This window comes from Falco peregrinus, chromosome 1 (assembly GCF_023634155.1).
Source record: "Falco peregrinus isolate bFalPer1 chromosome 1, bFalPer1.pri, whole genome shotgun sequence".
NCBI classification, from domain to species: domain Eukaryota; kingdom Metazoa; phylum Chordata; class Aves; order Falconiformes; family Falconidae; genus Falco; species Falco peregrinus.
The window spans coordinates 75576172-75599203 of record NC_073721.1 but is presented as its reverse complement, the minus strand read 5'-3'; the positions used below and the strand labels follow the sequence as shown (position 1 = coordinate 75599203).

At 34.6% G+C, this 23032-nt stretch overlaps 1 protein-coding gene across 1 annotated transcript in view; it reads left to right on the top strand.

The window, feature by feature from the left end:
- FMN1 (formin 1) overlaps window positions 1-23032 on the top strand; it is a 148155-nt gene that overhangs the window by 23267 nt on the left and 101856 nt on the right. Inside the window, exon 3 of the mRNA XM_055813279.1 lies at window positions 2860-2921. Coding sequence (XP_055669254.1) covers window positions 2860-2921 — 62 coding nt within the window. The remainder of the gene's footprint in view (window positions 1-2859; window positions 2922-23032) is intronic.

Sequence of the window (23032 nt, the reverse complement as noted above, 5' to 3'; positions counted from 1 at the left end):
CCATTAACATGTCATTATTGTTTACTTTGCTGTTGTGATTTTACCATTCTAAGCAGCATCCCAACATCACTGCATAATTAAACTTTATTATTCTGTTGCCAATGTGTTCAGAAACTGATTTTTGGAATTACATGGATGTGATTATTCTTTCTAGTCAAATTCTTCATTGTTTTAATGATTCAGATTACTGTATCTGTGTGCAGGGTATTTTCTTGGGATGTTAACTATCCATGTAGAATTATACTAAATTATTGTGACTTCACAAAAAACATGAAAGGAATGAACACGAGTTACTTTATATTATACAAAACTGTAATTGTGATGTGATTTATTTTTTTTTATTTTGCTTAAGAATTTAAAAGGTACTTTGCCAGGTATCAGCTTCTATCCAATAGATAAGTTTCTTCTAGTTAAAAAAGAAATATAATGGTAGGAAGAAGCTTATGCTGTAGAACATCAGTTTATTGTATAGTAGACAAAATATCAATTTATAATAAACTTGCTTTTATGCAGTAGCAGTGTTTTAAGTAAATAATTAGGTTTATTAGTTCTTAAAACCTAGTACTTTCTAAGCATATTCTTAAGGAATAAGTAAACCATAAAATTGTTACTCTCTATTTTACCTCTGCTTTAGAACAGAGATTAAACAAAGAATCTCTAAAACTTTGGAGCTTTCAGCTAGGAGAACTAATGAAAAATGTGCCAACTTAAATAACTTAAAAAGACGGTGTCTTGAAAAAAAATTTTAACTTATTATGTTGTGTTAGGTTTCATCCATGGGTGTTCTTTCATTATTCTCTGCACAAATTTTGCAACAGAAGGTTGGGAATGGGTAGACAAAGTGAAAAATTTGGCTTTGGTGCCAGTGCGTATGTGAACTATGTCAGCATATGAGAACTATGACTGTCTTACCCAAACCCCAAAGAATGTTAAGCATTGAATAATCCCACGTAGAAAGTAAATCTTTTGTTAAGGTAGATCTGTATCCTTCTTTTAGCCAAACTAAGAACTGATTGTTAGCAGCATTTTCAAAGCCTGTTGTTTGCTTCAGTTGTTGTGTGACCTTAAATAGCTAAACTTCAAGTCAAGATGTTCATAAAGTTCATGCCCTGCAAACAGCCAGTGCTTAACCAGCTGAGGTGACAGAAGGGTCACAATTTTTTCTGGGGACCTGAGGCAGCTGTTTTGTTAAGTCCTGTTTAGGTGAATGAGTAAGCAGAGCCTGTGTCCAGGGGGAATATCAACGAGTCAAAGGAATTAACAGCAGAAAATTTAAAAGTCCATAGAACAAACTGGTTGTGATTCCAGCAGAGCAGTCAGGCAATTTTCCTGTACTGGAATGGTCTAAGTAGAGGCCCATTAGACAGGAAGGAAGAGTTTAGGTAGATACTGTTACTAGTTGGAATCACCGGAGTTTTTTATTTGTGGCTTGTAAAGTATCAATCCCTTTTCCTTTGGATTTTGTATATCTGTTCAGCTGCTTGCGTATAGCTTCACCTGCTTTTGAAGAAAATAACATTGCATTAAAAGCTTCCATGTCATACAGACGTTTCAGGGTGATGACCAGGTTATTTTTCCTTTCCTCTTTCTTCCACGTGCTCTCAAGAGAAAAAAGAAAAAAAGAATTAAAAAAAAAAAGAAAAAAGCACCTAAGGACTGGAATATTTTACTGATCTGGTGCTTTGGTTCATGCTTTGGCGTTCTGGTGCTGTTTTATTGATTATACTGTTTCAGGGACCATAGAAATCCCTTAGTGTTAGAGAACATTGATAGTAAAATTTGAAGTCTTTAGACTATTTTCAGTCCTTGTTTAAATTAGGGTTTGATTCCTTCTTTTAGTCAAGGAAGCAGAAGCCAAACCAAGGAACTAAGTGCTTTTGGATGACTTTTGGTTTGGAAGCAGATAGAAGTGGGGCTTTGATGGTCTAGGAATGAATTCCTGTTGCTTGTTGAGGAGGGCTGTAGCTTCTGGGCCAATGTCTTACAGAAGACAGGATTCTCTTAAATCATTACACAGCTGTAATGAAAGGTCTTCTCTTTTTTCATCTGGCCAAATGTAGCCATGGTGTGGATTGAGAGAAACCATAGTATGAGACCCAGGTTTTTTGAGGTCTATTTGGTAAATCTATACCTTGACATTACAGCCATCACTAAACCTGCGTAATCGATGCCCAACCTCCTCATTTTTTCATTGCTATTTTAAATTTCTCTGGCTTTAAGTCTCATGCTTTCAATTTTGTTATACCTTTGGATTTTGTTGTGTTCCTGCTAAACAGCAGAACTATATAGTACCCTGTGAAGGTATTTAAACCCTGTAATTAATCTTTATCTGATAGAATTAAGACAAAGAATGAATTCTTTCTATTTCATCCTGGTGGGTACTTCTCCAGGTCTCCATTTATACTTGTGATTGCTCTTTTATCCAATTTGCCTATGTATAGTGATTGTATGTTTACAGTTCAGTTTAAATCGTTGCATTTAATGCATGGTTTTTTTAGAATTCAGGTGGGTGTGTGTGCATGTCATAACATCCTGTCAGCTCTACATTTATCTGCAAAACTGGTTTCCTTTTGTTATTTCAGTCTGATGTATCTTCCTTCTGTTTTCCCCTCTCAGCATGGAAGACCTCTTTGCTTTATCCTCTGCTCTCAGAAACATCACAGAAAACCTGATCATGTGGTCTTAGAAAATAATGCTAATTAGTGTGTTCAGATTTTCTTTTCCATTGCAATGTAAAAGGCGTTATTTGAGAGCCTACGTCTGTATCCTGGACCCATTGGTATTGTATGAAATATACTATGCTGAAGATGGCACGTTGTTTTCTGACTCTAATGGAATGTACTTTTTTTATTTTTACAGAGTACCAAGCTGCCATTTTGCATTTAAAGAGGGAACATAAAGAAGAAATTGAAACATTAAAGGTATACTTTTGTAATGTTCTTTCTTTCCCTGACTCTAGTGCGTTTTACAGATTAAAGAAGTGCAAGCATATACTTTCCATCAAATGTTAAGAATTTTTTTTCCTAAAAGTAGTTTTCCATTCACTGCCAACTCAGTTAAAATTAATCTAGTTAAAACCCATATACATGTAGTCATATATGATGGCAAAAAGCAGTTTTGCATGTTTCCTCTTTGTAGTTTTGCTTATTGTTGTACTTTTAAATTCTTCCCTTTAACTCAGCAGTGCAGTACTTTTAAATTTGCTTATTATATTAAGGCACTGGCTTTTAACTACTCACTCTTTCTCAGTGAAATATACTTCTATAGTTTTTCTGTAGCTTTTTACAGAAGTTTTCTGTAATTTTAAATGGAAAAATAAGTGTGGAAATTCCATTTGTGAGAGTGAAATTTTATATTGAACACTCTTTATTGATGTCTGGTTTTGTAAGTGTAAACTTGACCAACCGTCTAATCATCAAAATCAGAAATAACAAAGTTTAATATTAGAACTCACTTTCCCTTGGCATGATAGACTGCTAAGCACAGTGGAATATTACAAGGAAGTGTTTTTATCATGAAAGCAGGAACTTAAATGGTAGCATAACTTTTAATTTGTTGAGCAGTCCTAGTTTAAGGAAAAATTAACAGCATCTTCATTTTCTCACCAGTTGTGATACATTCTTAACCATAGCTGCACTGTGTTGTAATACAGATCCGTATGCTAAGTCTTTAGTATAAAAGTCATCAAGTACAAAATGTTCCGTATTTTCTTTGTCATCATTAAAGCAAATAGAATGGAAAAAACAAATCTACTAACAAAGGGATTCTGATAATCCAGTATATTAATACATTGCCCATGTGATTAGGCAGATCACGTACAGCAATCATCAGACTAGTACAAGTACAGTATTTGTATTACACAAGAGTATTTATGTATTTGTGTCTGCACAAATGCATGGACATAATGGACATAAAACCTATGTATTTGAAAAAACTTAGCGAGGTCTTTGAGTAGACGGGTTGGAATGATGTTAGCAGCTTGTGGAGTGGACAGGATGGGCAGAGTGTCTGGTGTGTGCAGCATCTCTTAAAATTCAGCACAGGGAAATGCAAGCTAGCACTAAATACAACAGTAATGTACATTACTCTTACGAAGAATAGCATAACTCTCCCACACAAGAACAGTAGATGGATGCAAGGGGGATCTATTAATATTGAGAGGGTATTTCAGAGAATACATAGTCTCAGTGAGAGAGAACAATGTGTGTGTGCATCTCTAGCAACCCTGGAAACAGTAGAGGCAGAGGACACACAGGTACTGGCAAGCATCCATGAAAAATCACGCATCTCTCCGATCTAATTTTTCATTAAAAGAATGTTCGTCTTGCACATTTTTTTCCCATAAGAGTACATCTGAGATTAATTTATTTGCTGCTCATAACTTTGAATAATAGAAACATTCTGTTTTAAATCAGCTTAGTGCTTTTGTATGGATTATTTGGGTTTTCCTCAAATATCATCACTTCTTAATGATTAGTTGTGTTTGTATGTTATCTTGTTTAGTTGTAAGGAAATTGTGAATTTGTTTATTTCCAGAAAAGTGACATTGTGATGTAACTTTCAGCATCATAAAATCTCACCATTTTATATATGTATGTAAATATAATGAGAATGAGCTAAAATGCAAATATTTGTTGTCCGTGATTAGTAGACTTTTGCACTCTTAGCAGCAATGTCCTAAAGATCATGTTTTCTTATATTGCATGCATTTGGTGATTATTTTCATGTTTGTTACTGTTTTATCTTACACCCTGTAGTTCCAAAGGCAAACCACAAAAGGTGATATGAATATTTTGTAGGCCTTTCAGGTAATGGCAGTGAAGTGTAATGTCTGCATCATGGTGATTCAGAAAAATAACACCTGTGTTTATTGTATGCAAGGCATAATTCACACAAGATTTTTGGCTTTCCATTTTGGAGTTAAGTCACTGGAGACCTTGCAGTTCCGTTTGTAAGACTGATGATTCCTGAGATATAATGTGATTTTTCATTTTGTGATACTGAAGGACATAAAAACTTACTATACCAAAGGCCAGTTGAAACAAGTATCCTGTCTGCAGCAGTGACCAGCAGTGGGTGCTTAGAAAACACGTAAATAGAGTGTAAGAGCGATGCCTTCTTCCTGTGTGGTGCTTTTTGTTTTGATCTGGGTTTTGTTGGTTTTTTTTTTTTTTTGCAAGTCTGAGTGTCTTCATTATCTCTTTCTTGTTGCTTCTACTACCACTGCCTCTGTGCCCCTTCCTTAACAGTGTGCTCCTTGATTTTTGGACCTCAGCCCAGCCTGGTATGGAGTATCAGGTTCATAAAAGATGCATAGTGACTAAATTACTGAGAAATGTTGCCTTAGTGTACCATTCCCAGCAATTAGTGTTTTAAGGGTTTCCTGAAACAGAGTCTGCACACAGGTTATGGTATACAGTACTGATGAATAAATTATAGTATCACATACTTCCGTGACTTCTGAATGCTACACCATCTGAGTAGTGTTCCCATTCTTTTTCTGTGTGTCCTTGGCGATTAGTTCCTTGTACTAGAATGTGACCCATCATAGATGAATGCTTTTTGTTTGTACAGTTGTTTTGGAGCTTTTTATTTCTCTGGAATGTGTAGAATGCCATGTGAAAATTTCTATATCATAGAATCATAAAATCATAGAATGGTTTCAGAGAAGGGACCTTAAAGATCATCTATATGGAATATAAAGAGCATCTAAATGGAATGCATTAGAGAAGGCCACACTTCGTATACTCTCTATCTTTCTTGTGGCTTTTCAGTATTTGAAGAAAGGGAAAGATATATTTTAAGATGTAAAAAAAATTAATTACTACATACTGCTGTATGTATGGAACTTTGTTATAAAATTCCATATTGGAAAATACAGAGGAGTAAAATTGTGTCATGATACAATTTTGCATCTTTTTTTTTTTTGCATTTTATTCTTTAAGGATATAACAGAAAAATATGGTGGTAGGTATCTTGACTATTGGAAATGCTTGGGTTAAATGTGATTTTGTACTATGCACTGAAGGCACCTACAGACAGAAATTTCTCTGAACCAGCTCTTTTTCAAACTGATCCAAATCCCATATCTTATATTTATGGAGAAGGTTGATCATCATATCTTCTCTGTAAAAGATTAGGAGATCCTTCTTGTTATTCCTAAGATGCCTAGAAAAATCTTAGGGAGCCCTTAAAGGTATGTGTAGGGGAAAGTTCTCAAAAAATTATTAAACTGTTCTCTGAAGGTGAAATAAAGTAAGTTATCCACAGTCTGTCCTTTGAAACTGGTATATCATGGCTTATAAGTGAGAGATTTTTTACTCTTTAGCAACAGAAAGTGTCCTATACTTGTGTACTTTTACTTTTGGAAGTTATTTTTTTCCTTGACTATGTGAATGAAATTCCTAATGGATTTTTATTCTTCAAGATTTGTTATTACTGTGTTCATTTCCTATAAACTTCATATGGAATACCCTGAGTACCACCAGAGCTTTACCCTTAACACCAGTTTAAAAGGGTTGGTGCTGATTCAGCAGCGAACAGTTGAAGTTGCAGCAGATGTAGCAGTCTTGAAGGATGTAAAGCAGTCACTGCGTAGGGAGGGTAAATGCTGGTATTTTGTGTTTTGATATTGCCAGCTTTATGCAATCACAGTAACTTGAAGCTTTGTTCTGTTTTTTGATGTCACTTGAAATTAATTCCAGTCATGTAGCATGCATATTAATTAAGATTACAACATCTATTACACCAACTATTGATAAATCTATACCATATTATATTGCATAACCATTAGAATAACTCATAACATCTCTTAATGTGCTCATTAACGTACATAATTCAACTGAATCATCCACATGAATATAATCTTTAGAAAGGATAATATAGTAGAGAAATACTTTTTTTTTACCCATTCACCTTTAGGGTACATTTACTAGTTGCTGCGTTCAAAGCATTTCTTGAATTTTGCACCTGTTATTTACCAACAATTGAATTACATATTTTTAAGACATTAAACTTGTTTCTATTCTCCGTTGAATTTTTTGCTTTCCCTGCTCCTACCACTAGATGTCAGCGAAGTCTTTCAGAATAAGTTCCCAAGGCCTGTCACAGCTCGGTGTGGGTGCAAATTTCATGGTTCCCTCTGAACTGTGAGAATGTGTGTGGTGGTGACATCCTGCCTACTATTTGTGGATTTGGCATAGTCTTAGTTTTAGGTCAGAAATTAGCTTGCACATCGTGGGAGTAGAATTGAAGTTGCTCAATAGATAAGTAATTGCTGTCATCACCGTAGTAGTAGTAGTATTTTCCCTATGTAACCAAGTCTACAGTATCTAATAACCAACTAAGTAGATGACAACGACTTAACATTGAATCAAAATATTGTAAATAGACTAGTGACTTCCAAAAGGAAGGAATTAACTTGAAGGGAATATTCTGATTGCAGTGCTTAATGGCTAATCCAACACACAGCTGCACAGGGGTGCAATATACTTTTTTTTTTTCTTCTTTTTTCTGTAAGTTCGTTTGACAAAATGAGTAAAAAAGTTAAGCTTTTACCTTAATTTCTCCTTCTTTCCTTTAACACAAGGGTACCAAATATTCCTACATCTTCAGTTACGTGGAAGTTTAATATTGCTTTTGGAAGATGGAATCAAAGTCCTAAGCTGTTCAATGACTCTACCCTATGCATGGATCTTTCTCTCTAATATGGGTTATTAGGCTTCCACCAACTCACTACATCTTTTCCCAAATTGAGAATAATAATGTCTTTAACCATTAATCACAGGTTTTTCTAATCATATTAATATATATTATATGATGCACATTATATAATATACTCTGTAAGAAATAATAACAGATTTTGGTAACAATAAAATATAAACTATGGATCGGTTGTAAATGACACAATAATTATTATATGATAAAATAATATTTCTACATCTCTCAAAGTATTTAATTGCAAATTATAGAAGGAAATACCTGCAGTTGCATCTAACACAGTTATGAACATATTATTGAAACTTAAGAAATAATAAGTGGTAATGCAGTTTGTATGATATTATTAAAGAACAGGCTGGCCTCATTTAGAGAAGAATGTATCATGGGGTGTTCATAGTGACCTTTGTGGTCTCCTTAGTAATGTTTGCACTTTTGCATTTTCATGAAGGTTTCAAGACCTGAAATGTAGAAGTGGGTAGAAAGTAATTTCCTTTTGACAGAAGAACTTGCTTAACTTTCGAAACAATTTTATATCATAAGCTGAGATTAAAGACCAGTGCCCCAAAGTGCCACAGAAAAAGGTTGAAAGATGTGGGAGAAAAAAGAACATGAAAGGGAAAGTCGGAATTGTCTGATAATTTCAAAATGATTCATTTTTATTTTGTACTAAGACCAGAAAGGCATATCAAAATTTTCTGAGTTACTGAGTGAATTAATAAAACTTTACCTATGTGATGACCTTTTCATTCTTTTACAAATCTGTGTTTACATCTCTCGTGCTTCACAAGTCCTTCCCTGGACCTTTGCCTTTTCACTTTCCTTCCATTCATTTTCCATCATGGTCAGTGTGCTTCCATTTATGAATGCATCCATTGCTCTTTAATTATAATGTGGATAGCAAAAGGTATGGCTTCTCTGTGCTACATTTTGAAATTTTTAATTTAACTGTGAGAGGCAATGGTGGATAGTGTTGAAAGCTGCTGTATGCCAGAATACTTATCAAAAAAACTCTTTTATAGAAGTGGGAGATTTCATTTCTGTTTTAACAATTCAAAATGCCTTTTATTTATGTGTAAAAGTGAAATTTCATTTCAGCTTCAGAAAGAACATTAGAAATTATATGCTTTAACACCAAATCAAAACATTTTTAAATATTTCAATTTGTCTAAATCTCCTCTTTTATAGATAGTCTGCTACAACAAAGTGGAGTTTTGTTTAACAGATTCAATTGACCTGTCTGCTTTTAGGTAGGGATCTTTATCATTCCATTCTGGAAAAAAGAAATTTTAATTTTTGTTTTCCTTCAGTTTTGTGTGTGTATATGTGAATTTTTGCATAGGATAGGGATTTCACAATTTGTCAGAAGTCTCAACGTTTTGAAAACTACTATTAAAATACGGGAGCTAATGACAAATAGTGTTGAAAGCTTTGATATGCCATAGTACTTAACAAAACAACATTTAAGAACTGGATAATATGCAGACTTCTGGTAATAAAATTTGTCTTCAGGATGCTGAGATTGTTTTTAACCTTTACAAGATGAAATGCATCTGTAAGGTGGCTAGCTGCTTTGGTGTTCTTCACTGGATTTTCACGTCCCAGCTTACACAAATAGAAGAAAATCTATGTCATGTATGCTTTTGTCTGGGGAAGTGGAATTGCAGCTCAAAGGAGCAGCCAAGGTCAGCAAGGGTTTATTAGTCAATCTTTCCTAATGAGCTGTTCAGGTTTTTCAGCATTTCCATGTGGTGTTACTGATGAAGGTCTCCCAGCTTGTGGTTAATTATTGATACAACTCTTGCCTAACTTGAAATGTTTCACTCTTTTGTGCTGAGCTGCTGAATTTATGGTTTCACCACTGTGTGTGTACTGTGTGTCTTTATAAATCTTCTTCTAGGATACTCTGTCCTATGAAGGAGTTCTCCCTGTTCAGCATGGAACGTCTCTGCAGTGCAAGACAGTGAAAATATAAAGATTATGAAAAGCATAGATACTATGAGAAAGAGACTGAAATCCTATGAAAATAGTATTAAACTATCAATTTCAGTCTCCTAAGATTCCCAGACAACAGGAGCAAGATTATCTTCTAAGTATGTATGTCCTGAAATAGAAAAATCCCAGCAGGAGAAAATCACCCTGTAATGAAAAATTTGCACGGCCAGTGCTAGAGAAGGTGGCAGAGCAGACTGGGGAATGATAGCAAAGGACATGAGAAATAAAACAATAACTTCCTACAGGGTGCATAGAAGCACATAAAAAAAGCTAGCAAGAAGTACTTGAATCTCTTTGGAACTACTTGTTGACAATTGCATCTTCATTCAAGAACGGAAGCTTGGAACAGTTCTCCATGGTATATGTAGATATTCCCCAGTTCGGTGCTTAATGAAGTTTTAAAAACTTGCACTGTATAATGCAACTCTATAATAAAAATCTTGATGAAATTTTAAGTATCTCTGCTATGCTCTGATACTTACATTGAACAAAATCTCCCCCCCCCCCTTCTTCTCCTCCATTGACTTCATATTTTCCATATTTTTGATGCAATGGGTGTTTTGCATCTTTATGTTCCTTTAATCATATGTTTATGTTGCGATCGTTTTCTTATTAGATAGCTTGAATATCCAGGAAGACTTCTCTTATTGTGTTGGTTTTTTCACTGCAACTTGCTATGTCTTATATTGCCACTCTATTATTTTCATCGATACAATTTCACTGTAGGAACTTGGATTGTTTAAACTTCATGTCAGCTGCAGAATGCTGTTAATTCCACATGTTGATCCAAGAATTCTCCTGTTTATTTAAGAAGTTACCACAGACTCAGGAGAATAAAGTAGAACACATACTGTGAACGTGATGACGTTTTATTTTGACAGATTTGGAAGACCCCTGTAACATAGGAAACAATTGTCAACAAGAGAAATGAAGTGAAATGTGATCATAGGAGTGTAAAACCCACTAAAAATTAAGTAGTAACAATGTTATCTTACCATTTTGATTTTGAAAACATGTACCCCATGCCTCATTGTCGAAATCACCTGCTTTTTGAAATTTACTACACCAGATTTTGTTTGAATTTAATAATTGTAAGCCATTTCTCTGAATGGAATATGCAATTTTATGTTGTTTAAAAATTCTGGCTCTAATATTCCTGGGTTTTAGAACAGGGTCAAATTTGGCAAGGATGGGCATTTTGCTGCTAAAGTGAAAACATGTTAAAACTTTTGGAAAAAAAAATCTTTCTCATATTTAGTAAGGACGTCAGATTTTAGCAGCTTCTGACTTTGCAAATCCAATCTCCATTGTGCTTATTGCATCTTCTGGTGCTCACCAAATTTTTAATACGCCTTTTCCACAAAGCTGCCAAAGATAACGAAGCCACCAAAGTCGTTATAACACTGTGGCAAAACTAAGTTACACTGATTGATGGGTGCCTCAAGTTACTGTTGGTTAGGTGGGGATCACCCTTCCAAGGATGCTTTGAAACTGAAAGCTAGGAGTCTGTCTCCTGACACCTGTTTTGATGATGAGGCAACGTGAAAGATCTGGAAGCATATACAGAGATATGAGAGGTGGAGCTTTAGGCAGAAAATGGTGACTAGAGATGCTAGGATGAGACTGACAAGCTGGAAGGGTAAAGAAGCTGCCTGGAAGTTAAGACAGAAAATCGTAGGTGATAGATAAGAGAATTGGATCTGGGCATTACGATAAAGCCTTTGCTTGTAAGTGGACAGTTTCTCCCAGAATATGTATCCTAGAATGAATGCAGTCTATTCAGTGTTTGCTTTTATTTTTGTTGGTCTGTGCGTAATACCCTCCCTTGTTTGTTAATCAAAATGTGATCTAAATATAGTTTCATTATGGACTTTCTGGTGTTACAAGTTTTGATTTTCAGGATGTTTCATGCTTATAAGTTGCATTTCACAATATGTATTCAGATAGACATGTATTATTATTTGTATTTTATGCACAGAGACACATTACAGTTCAATTTTAACTTACCTTGCAACTATACATTGGATCCCAGAATCTCAAGATAGTTGCTTAGAAAATAAGTTGTATCATTGGGTACCACTTGAGAAACACTGACCCAAGTGACTTGTGGCTCATCTTGCAGGGACTTTCAGTTTGAGCGAGTATAGAATCTGCTTTTCCAGGTCAACATTATCATGCCTGTACTGTAATATTGCTGTGCCTCTTCGTGAGGTTCCATTCTTTGTTCATTATATACTTTTCAACTTCAGCACACATAATGCAGAAGTCTTAAAAGCTTGCAGCTTTTTGATAATACAGTTTTCAATTATTGTCTGGAATAACTCCCATCGTGTTCACTGAATGAGATACTGGCTCTGTCAGAGAAGTTGTTTCTGCATAGCTGTGCTACATGGAAACATGGAAGGAGAGGGAGAAAATGAGGGTTGCTCTGGCAACCACGCTTGTCCGTAATGGGAACATCTAGAATAATGTGATGATGCATAATTAGCATGTAGGATACATTACTTCAAAGTAGATATGCCTTTTACACATTTACAGAGTAACTGTTGTAACTGATGTTATACTTCTGCTTATCCAGGTAGAATCTCAGAAGTACATAAGCTGTATCTTAGCTAAGAGTACTGGCACCTTTATCTGCTAAGTGTAGCGTAAACATCTCTCCAATGTTAAAAAAGACCAATTTCAAACACACTGTTGGGTTTTCTTGTAAATGTTACATAATTGGTGAATATTTAAAGACTGTCTTCTGGTTTTACCGCTAAAGTTTATGATAGTATCTGCAGAATTGGAAGCTTCATAGTTAAACTAAGATAGAAGTCATGAGAGATTAACCTTGAGTGTGTAGGATCTCATATACTTTTGTCTTGACAAGGATATCTGCAGCTTGAATTTCCTCGTTAATCATTGTAATTGAGGCGAGTATTGTACTGTCAACATGAAAAGATCTTTTCTATAATGAAGTTGTGAGGAAAGGAGATATATTTTTTTCTTATAGAAAGTGTGTAATTTAATGAAAACTGTTGTTTTCTGAATGTGAAGCTGAATGTGAAATGAACCTCTGCATTCATTTCCTTTGCTGTAGAGAAAGAGGTAGGCTGTTTCACCAAGCAATCCGTTTGTTTTGACTTATTGAGGTCCCTCTAACATGTGAGAAATGTGTTAATTGTAAGCATCAGAAAATTACACTTTTAGGTGACTAAGTTCCTGAAAGAAAAATTGAACCTCTGGTGTTACTTTGATATCTGGTGTCAAAAAGGCCCTAGAAAATTAATTTCCCTCCATAGCTAGGAACTCAATGGCTTGCTACACCTCAAAATCTTCTAGTTGTTTTCATTGCACATGTGAACTCTCTATATATTGGTGGAGAGGCTAGTCACCTCCTCAGTGTAGATATTCTTAGAATTTCTAGACAAAAAAATATGTTAATACACAATGAACATCTTCAATTTCTGAAAGTGTAGTTACTTTATTTTTTTGTCATAGCAAACTCATAGCACTATTTGGTTGAATATTTCCTTCTGAAAAGTAGTATTCGTTACTGCCCATTATCCTTCTATAGATCTCTAATTTTATCCTTGGTTACTGTTTTCTATGTGCTATACTTACACTGCTTTTTGCTTTGACTTTTTCTTCAACCAGATCGTTGGTTGTGATTGGAATGTGATATATATCATTACTTTCCTATGTAGTTACAAAGCTCTGTTATAATGGCTTAATCTTGGAGTCTGGTTGCCAAAGAAATTAGTTCTTTATACTGTGAAGCAATGTTGACAGTAAACGCTCCTTTCCTCTCCACCCCCTCCCCAAAAGAAAAGGAAGAAAAGAGAAGAAAAACAAGGTTGCATTACAATTCTGGCAACATCAGCCACACTAATAAAATCAAATTCAATGTTGTTTTACGACTTTGAATTTATGTGACTGCACAGGATCAAAGGATTTGTATCCCACTGGACTGCAAGGTCTATAGTTCATGGCAAAAAAACTCATCAAAAAGAACATTTTAGTAGTAAGGCTTTTCATTTTAATCAGCCACAGTAATAAAAAAGCTGTTAGGTGTCCAAAAACATTCTCCCAAGATCAGAGACAACTTGCTCTCTACTACAATCAGTTTTCTTATTGGATCCATACTGCCTCTGTAGTTTTTGTCACTGAAACTTCACCTTCCAACTGGTTTTCAACCATTTTTTGCACTATTTTCACATTTTACATGCCAAATCATTATATGTATCAGTAAAAGTAATGATTCATGTAATTTCCCTGGCAAATGAGAAAAACTTCTTTAAAGTAAATTGTCATCAAAACAAGTGATTAACTAAAATAGATTTTTGAATACAGGTCTATATTTTTATCTATTGCATTTTAAAATATTTGAATAGCAATAATATTTTTTTCTCCTTGGATATAATCTTTTGAACACTACCGCAAAGCATAGTTATTCGTATTTTTTGTATCAATACAGATGTAGTAACCTAGGCTGTCCTAAAACTAAGGTAGTAGCTGCAAGTGAGTAACAAATAGGGAAGTAACCATGTTTTTTGTGATAGGAAGGGCTGTTGGTATCTGCATGTTAATTGTTCATGGTCTTAGTTCAATGAAACTTTGAAATGAAATTTTAACGTGTAAGTGTGGTTTCATTCTTTAATTACCTTGGTCTCAGAGAAGTTGCGTGCAATGTATCATTTACATTTATTAATGTGTTGCATGCTGAATTGCCTCATTCCATTCTGTAGAATTTAAATCTTTAAGAGTTTAACAGTATGTAGAGGTATTACCAATGAAATCATCCAAGAAAATACCAGTTTTCCTTGAAATTTAAAGGTCGGTCTCAATTTAGCTGGCTACCCCTTTTTTAGAAAATATGTAAGATTTATCTTTCCTAGCATAAGCCAACATATTTAGGAAAAATCAACATATGGTCACTTTCTGCAAGAATGACTCCCTTTCTGCATGGCTTTACATGTATTGGATGTTACATGGCCTCTTGTAGCTGCTGTACACAATTAATTTGCAGAATTCTAGTGGGTGTGGTATTCCTTCTCACTGCTACCTGAGATACATGCAGACTTATATTGGGTTTGGTCATTTGGATACTTTTATGGTTTTATTCTTTTTAAAAACAAACATTCAAATGAACAGAAACTTTAGTATTACATCTAGTAACATTAATTTTATGTTATAAAACATATAAAATTTCATAAAATGCTACATTATCTACTGTTAATATTTCTCTGTTAATAACCTGAAATTTACCCCTTTAAGCACGTTATTAACAGTTGGCATTATTAAGTGATATTTAGTCTAGTTTTTTAGAGGTGCTATCATTTATCTCAAGGGATGACATTGTTTAACAAATGTGCCTGTGGCAGGAAGTTCATGAATCCAAGGCATGAATAGTTTTCTGCTCCTCATATATATCAGATTCAAGAAGGATTTAGATTCCAGTGGGATTTCTCTGTGGGCACAGAAATGCCACAGTAGAGTACATAGCTTCCCAGGTGCTAAAGTTGACATAATAGGATCCATAAATGTGGAGTATGCTGTGGAGTACAATGAACATTATCAGAGATGTTTTTCTATATAGTGAATTCATAACGTTTGCAGGATTTTGATGATTACCAAAAAATTTCAAGGACACACATCAAGGGGTTCTATCTGGGTGTTTGATTAGAAGTTATGGAGAAGGGCAAGGGATTTACCCTTAAGAAGAAGGTTCATCTGAGTAAAGTTTCACATAGAAAAGCAAGGACTGGAGATGAGCTGTTGTGAGCTATGTCTTGTATAACAAAGTTCTCCAAGCAAGTTAATTTGTGTACTGTAAAATGGTTGGATGGTAGTTATTAACAGGGAAAGGGCTGAGGGGAGCATATGTATATGTGCAGAAAACAAAACCTAGATGAATGTAATTTTACAGAAACATTTACAGAGCAGACACAAGGCAATTGGGATGAGGAAAGCAGACTTTAAGGCAACCTGGAAATCACTCTGTGAAGAGCATGGAAAAGAGAACAAAATATTAAGACAGAATGAAAGGTCCACAAACAGCTGGAAGAGGAAACAATGAAGTGTAGAAGAAACCAGGACTGCACGCAGTCCATAATGCCAGGGGTGGTTTGTACCTTGTATGAAATAGTCCCTTGAAATATGTGGTCCTGGTCAGCAAACAGCTACAGGGTCCTTGTGTGTAGATCTGTTTTGCATGGCTGTTCATACCCTTTCTACAGTGACAAAAATGGAGGTGTGTTTGTTACCTTAAACTTACAGGGTCAGTGAAAGCTTCCCACTCCCACTATATTCCATTGTCAGCAGACTTAGTAAGTTCCAGTTCAGGATTTTTTTTTTTGATTTTTTTTTTTTTTTTTTACTTACAGTATGTCTATTTTTAAAACTTATAGTATGTATATATTTTTTTAAAAAAACCAGCTATTTCTTATTTATTGTCTTTGTAGAGCCACTAGACTCAGTGTGCACAAACGCACTGGCCAAAAGCATGCGCGTCTTTTGCTGGACATTTGTTGTTGGAAACAGGCACACAGGCTTTGCAATTGGAAGGGTGGTAGCCTGGCTGTCAGTGATTCTGGGTCCTGGAAAATGGTAAAGGGGAGGAAGAGAAGACAGAAAGCATCTATAAAGAATCAAATTGCTGAAGAATGAAATTTAACTTATAAGAATCTTTTTACAGTGCTATAATAAAAGTGAAGGGTGACAATAAGCCTATAATGATTACAGTAATTTCAGTGACACATTTCCGATGTAGTATACAGTTGAATATGCATAGAAGGTGAAATAGGAAAAACAGAGAAAACCAGCAGTGGGAATTGCTAGGAAATTAGTTCAGGGAGGAAAGCAAAGGAGTAATACAGCTGGCATACTATATAGAGGGAGGAGAGCGAAGAGTAAGTATAGATGTTAATAAATGTTCCTTAATTTTGTATGCATAACTAAATCTATAGAAAATAAAGATTCAAAATGTGCTATAAATGCAAACTAATTCTGAAGTGTCATGAAGAACATGTTACTGGCTACATCAAGAATAGTTCTGACTGAAACTGGGACAATGAATTGGAAGGCTATTAGAAACACAAGCATACAAGAAAATGGAAGAATATGTTAATTTAAATACTATAAAAATGGCATGCTTGATTTGAGTGTTTCTGCAGTAGAGAGAGTAGATATTATGTTAATACCTTCAGTTTCTCATTGATTTTCAGTATTCTGAGAAGTGCAGATTGTTTGTTTTGAAGTATTTCTAACAAAGAATAATAAACTACCAGAAATAACAACAGATGGAGTTCAAAACATAATGAATTTCTCAAAATATTTTTCCTTAGGTTGCCTTTAAATACCTACTTGCATTGCCTGTATTACTTTCTCATGTATTTGTTCAGCTGTTTGTTTACCTCCTTGTTTTTTTGAAGCTGATCTTGGTTAGATTGTGTTTCATCCAGACAGGACAAGGAAAAGGAGAAGGAAGTAGTAGTAAAAATTCTTTACCATCTATTTTATTTGTACTCATCTAGATTGGTGGCATAGGAAGGATAAATTAATGAGTGAATTCAAAATTCCAGGTTAATGTCATTGCTTTTTACTTTCTGTTAGGTAATACACACAACTTGTGAAGTTGTACTGACCGTTCTTTTTTACATTAGTCAGACCTTCAGACAGTATAAATACAAGTCTTATAAAGGCTAGACATGTTAACTGTGTCAAGCTTTCTGTATTCTGTTATACTTTCTGTAACAACTCCCTTAAGCTCACAGAAGTACGCTTTTTATAATGAAACAGAGCTTTTAACAACCTCATTTGTTGTGTGAGTATGCATTGTTTAAATATAGTAATCCATCTGTTACATATGGCGATAAAATACTAAGTAAGTAAGGAAGAAGTTATGGAAGATGCATTCTGAGCCATTCTAAATGTGCAACTGATATACTAAAATACTTAAATATTAAAAGCCTTCATATAGGATATACAACTTGATCATCTAGGTTTCATTTTCATAAGTAAAGGGTTTTACTACTCTATTTGAAATAGTAAAGCTATTAAAGATCTGCTTTGGTTTTTGGATGTTTCATGATATTTCATATCTCAAAATTCAATTTAATTACAGTGCAACTTAGCTATTGGAAGAATAATATCTTATTTTTTTTAAATGTGTAATCAACTAGCTACGTGCTTGGTTCCTATTTGTAGCTTTTACTTAAGTGTAGTAACCTGAGATTGAGGACCTCTTTATATATGTCCTTGTAGAAATGATAATTGTTCAAAGAATCACAAATCAATCCTTACGAGTAATTGTAGGTGTTGTTAAATCAGAAGTTGTATCTCCTAACACATCATACATGATATATATTTTCACAGTAAATATTTAAATTATCAAACTTGAAGTGAATTAGTGCTTAAAATGTTATGTGAATTTTAAGCCGTCTGTGGTCCTATATGCAACTAACCATGCATGTGATATTTAGAAAAAAAAAACAACTGTATGTTGCAGCGTTACTGGATATGTTTTAATGATGTGCTGTGCTACTAATTGTTAAATAACTAAATATCCAAAAATAGATAGAAAAACAATGACCTGTATACCCCCTATTGTCAGATTTCCTCCTAAATATTTCTGCTACATTTACTCTATAGATTAGAAAGATAATTGGGCCCTGTATACATAGCCTATGCAAATGTTTAGAGTTCTGGGAATGTTTTATAATGGTCAATCATTTAGCTTACTTTTTTACTATGAGGTGTAAGAATAATTCTTACTTTGTGCTCTTGAAAATGGTGGTGTACCCTATGCAACTTACTATATATGTTAGAGAGGAGTTCTCATTTTTATTCAAACTGGCACAGGCTTAATACTTTTTTCATTGAGAAATCCTTTCTCAAATCTCATTTGTTGTTAAAATTTAAAACAAATGTATGTTTTTTCAAAGACGGAGGTTTAACAAAAAAGGACTTCTTTTTTTTTCTTGTCAACACAATACAAGAATAAAAAGTGAGCTCTTCCAAAAACTGAAGATGAAATTACTTAGAATGAACAAAACCAAGAAGTCAGAAGCTGTGAAAAATTTAGGTTTCCTCTCTTTTCTATGCACAGGACTTTGATGGCCAAAATACTGTTACAGGGGAGAAAAAAAAAAAAAAAGCTGTAACATCTATAATTTGTTTAAATTTTTTTTTCCTTTCTCCTTTTCTTTTAAACTCCTTAGATACTTTGTGTCGCCTTTGTTCACTTTTTTTTTTTTTTAATTTTCATGGCTTGGCATAAGTAACTAATTAGATGTAACAATCAGTATATGAAGTTAGAGAAAGGAATAAAATGGAGCTCACTTTCTACTATGTTGTTTTTCTAGGCTAATTAGACTAAAAACTATTAAAAGTGTGTGTTTCTCAGTTAAAAGAAGAGGTCTGTCTCTGACATACATAGAAGAGCTTTGTTCATTAAAGACGTGCCATTTTTACACAGTTGCTTTTCAGAGTAGAATTGCACTGTAAACGCTAGTGAAAAAATATTTTTGCATTAACAGTGAAGCATTAACTTGCTAGTTTCAAAGCAAAAGTTCTGCATATTTCTTGCTTTAGAGTGTTTTAGAGAACTTTTTTTATGTCTCACAGTTCTCAGAAGTTTTTAAAACATTTATAGTGCAAATAAGTCTTGACTAATAAGCTAACAACTAATTTTTACAGGTAGATTGCTGTAGAGATTTATGATTTCCTCATATTCATACATACAAATTGTTCTAGAAATTTCATATCAGAGAAATTCGAAGTGATGGTTAGAAAGTCTTTGTCCCTATAAAATCAAATTATATAATTCACTAACACAACAACTATACTTGTTCATTGCATTTCATTGACTATACAGACTGTAATTGACTGTATTAAATGAGACTGTAATCCTGTCAGAGCAGAGGGGAAAGCTGCCGCGTTGGTATTGAGATGTGTCTGTGTCCATCCACGTTGTTTTTTCAAAGACATTTAGACAACCTTTAGGTTACATTCTGAACGAGAGGAATTAGTCTTTTTCTTTTCTGATTAATTACATGTTTTACCATCTGAGACTGTGACGGTTAATGGAAGTGTGGTACCCTGATTCAATTTTGGGGCTTTTTCTTCATTTGACCATATGCTTCCTATGTTCCTGAGTGCCACGGGACCAAGGCTGAGCTGTCTGCATTATTTCAGAAAATATACCTTGCCTTTTTTCTCTGTGTTGTGTCAAGTCACCTAGCAGGCACAAAAAGGCAGTGTAGTCATATGGCAGAGGGCTGGGTGTAAGAGGGAAAAAGAGGAAGACATTGGAAAGCCATACCAAAAGCTTCTTGTTTTCCGGGTTACTGTGCATCAGTATTTGGGATATTTGCATAGTCATCTTTGTATCGTGGCAATATCATGCATTTTAGTAACAGGGGTGATTTTTCTTTCTTTCTTTCTTTCTTTTTTTTTTTTAATAAGTGTTTTTTATTTCACCCAGTAAGAGTAGTGTTTCAGTGTTTTTACAAAGCAGGTAGTACAGGTCTTCTAAGCTTACATATAAATATTTGTGTTTAAAGGAACTGAGAATCAGCTGGGATCATTTGCTCCTGTGAGGTGATTTTGCTCAAGGAATATGTCCTGTTCAAGGACTCAGCCCATTCCAGTGGCAGGTATCAGACAAACACTGAGAAATGAAAGAAACTATTTTCTGTTTACAGCTGTACTGGTGAGCTTGAATTGCAAATAGGCATGGACCTTATTTAGTCAGAATCAGAGGTGCAGAAACTCTGAAAAAAAAATACTTTTGGAAGCAAAAAAAGACTTCTCAAGGAGAGGGATAGACCAAACCATCTCTTCAGCCTCCTCAAAATGGATATTATGTGGAAGCAGAGAGCCTATAGGAGAATGGAAGAACATGTACATCAGCCAGGAAGGCTAGTTTTAGAAGTCAGAAAAGCATAGGCTTAAAAAGACAGTTGACAACACTCAAGCTGAATTACATCTTCCAAAGCAAATTTAAGGGTACAGTAGAAGTATTCTTCAGAAACGGAAACAACTAAGGAATCAAGGGGGGGGCATTATCCAGTAAAGGTGAGGTGGAGATACAAGGCAATGCAGATTGAACCTAGAAAATTAATATCAAATGAGCTGCCCCAGATTTCAATAGCAGTGATCATGAACACAGGGGTGGCATTTTTCTTAAACTGAATGTACAGATGGCTTTTTGTAGCTGGATCTTTTTTGCATGTGACGTTTCTATTTATATACTGTAATACAGAGTTGTTGACTTGCGATCAGTTTGTGATCTATGTCCTTCACAGGTCCTTTTCCCCTAGAGTTGCTGTACTACTGATGGGTCCGTTCAGTGGTTCTCTTTTTTGAATTGTAGCATGTATTTTCAGACCGCTTCCATATCTGATAAAGCTATTAAGGATTCTGAATTTCTGAATTCTTAACAGGCTCTCCAGCATACTAGCACAGCATTGTTTGAATATTTAATATTGACATTGAATGCAAGAAAGACTGTACCAAGCTAAGGCAGTTTTTCAGTAGCATATTGCTGTGTGGATTAGGCTTAAGATACTGAGGATATGCTTCCTAATTTATGATTGAAATCTGATTTCAGGCTTTTAGATATTTTAGATATTAAGGCTTTTAGAGTACATTTGTTTATATGCTTACATTTTCTTTTGAGCTGGCAATATGAAGAGGAAATAGCAGTAAGGTTTTGTTGAAGTGTACTTGTCTCTAATCTGGCATTTGTAAAAGTAATCTGGGGAAAATATACCCCTGCTTTCATGGAAACCTAGGCAGCCACAAGTATCCATGTGTTTGTTGTTTTTTTTGGTGGGTTTGGGGGTTTTTTTTGAGGGGGGGAGGGGCAGGGGGGAAGAATAGGTAACAAAAACTGGATAATGTCACTCACTGACTGGCAAGAGCCATTGCTGTAGTGAGAAGCCAGAAATCCCCTACATGCCAAGGCCTGAGGGCTTAATTCCTGAAAGAGTCGATTAATGCTGCAAGAACGCAAAAAGGTAAAGGGAGCAGAAAAATGTGTTCCCTCTGCTAGTTTGTTGGGTGTTAAATCTACATATGCAATCCCGATTTCTTATATGAATGTTGTTGAGAAACAGGCAACCAGGCTTCTAAACAAGTCAGCAGAGTTGCAAATGCATTTTTCAAGTGGAAAAAAAGCTTATATAGATATATAAATATAGTTATATAATCATATAATATATTTATTACATATTGTTATAGCTAAAACATGCTGATGAACATCTCCCAAATTGTTATTCATAATGTATTGCTTTCCTTTTACACAGTAATTTATACAGACATTTTACTCTAATAGGTTTCTAAGTCATCTAACCTTCTTCAGGAATAAATCATGTTAATTCACGCTGCATAAGGTGGCTTTCTAAGCTTTAGTTTCCAGCCTTCTTCCCGTATCTTCTGTCCCTCCAGCATTCTTCCCACACATTCCCTGCCTCGGACATCTTGTATCATGCTGAAATTTTTTGTCTCATTTTGCATAAAATAGCTCTGACCAAACTATTATATTCCGATGATGGCCTTTGGTCATTGTTCATCTTAACAGCAGTTCCCAGAGACTCTAGGAGCCTGGTGCATGATGTGCTATGAAAACAGACTCAGTATATTGCCAATATTGATAGTAATAATTGCTGACATGGTTCAGTAACAACATACTGACATACTGAATAATTTGAACTCTAGCTATCCAGCTGAATAATTTGAACAGTATCTGTTCAAATCCCTGTAGATCTGAATTTAGCTAGCCATCATAAATATTTTGGATCAGTGTTGACAGATGCCTGAAAATAAAACTGTAAGCTTAGAGAGATACATACTGTACTAAAAAAAGATTTGGTTCCCATTTAGTTGAAAACAGTGTTTTAACTTGAGATGTAAAGTGATTAAAAAACTTGTTTTATTACTTACTGCTCTTTTGTATTGCAGTCAGTGGGATAAGCTTGCATCTTATCCAATTAAACATCGTCTTTGCCATTGATGACATGTTCAACACAGGTTATTCCCAATGTGTCATTTTTGCTAAGCCTGCTTTCCTTTTATGTGCTTAGTAATTTTAGCTTTAATTCTTGTTTATATTCAAAATTTTATTAGTTTTATTAACAGAAAATAATTTTGAAAATGTGAAAAAGTAAAAAAGAAAACAAAGAACAAAACAATCACCTCAAATATAATCTTGAGTTTAAACCACCAATTTTTATATTGTAAATTAAGGACTGAAGATCTGTAGTTGAAAAGGTACATGGTGCTAACACCGTTGCTTTCATGCCCAGTTAAATGTAATAAGTAGTTCTGTTAAATA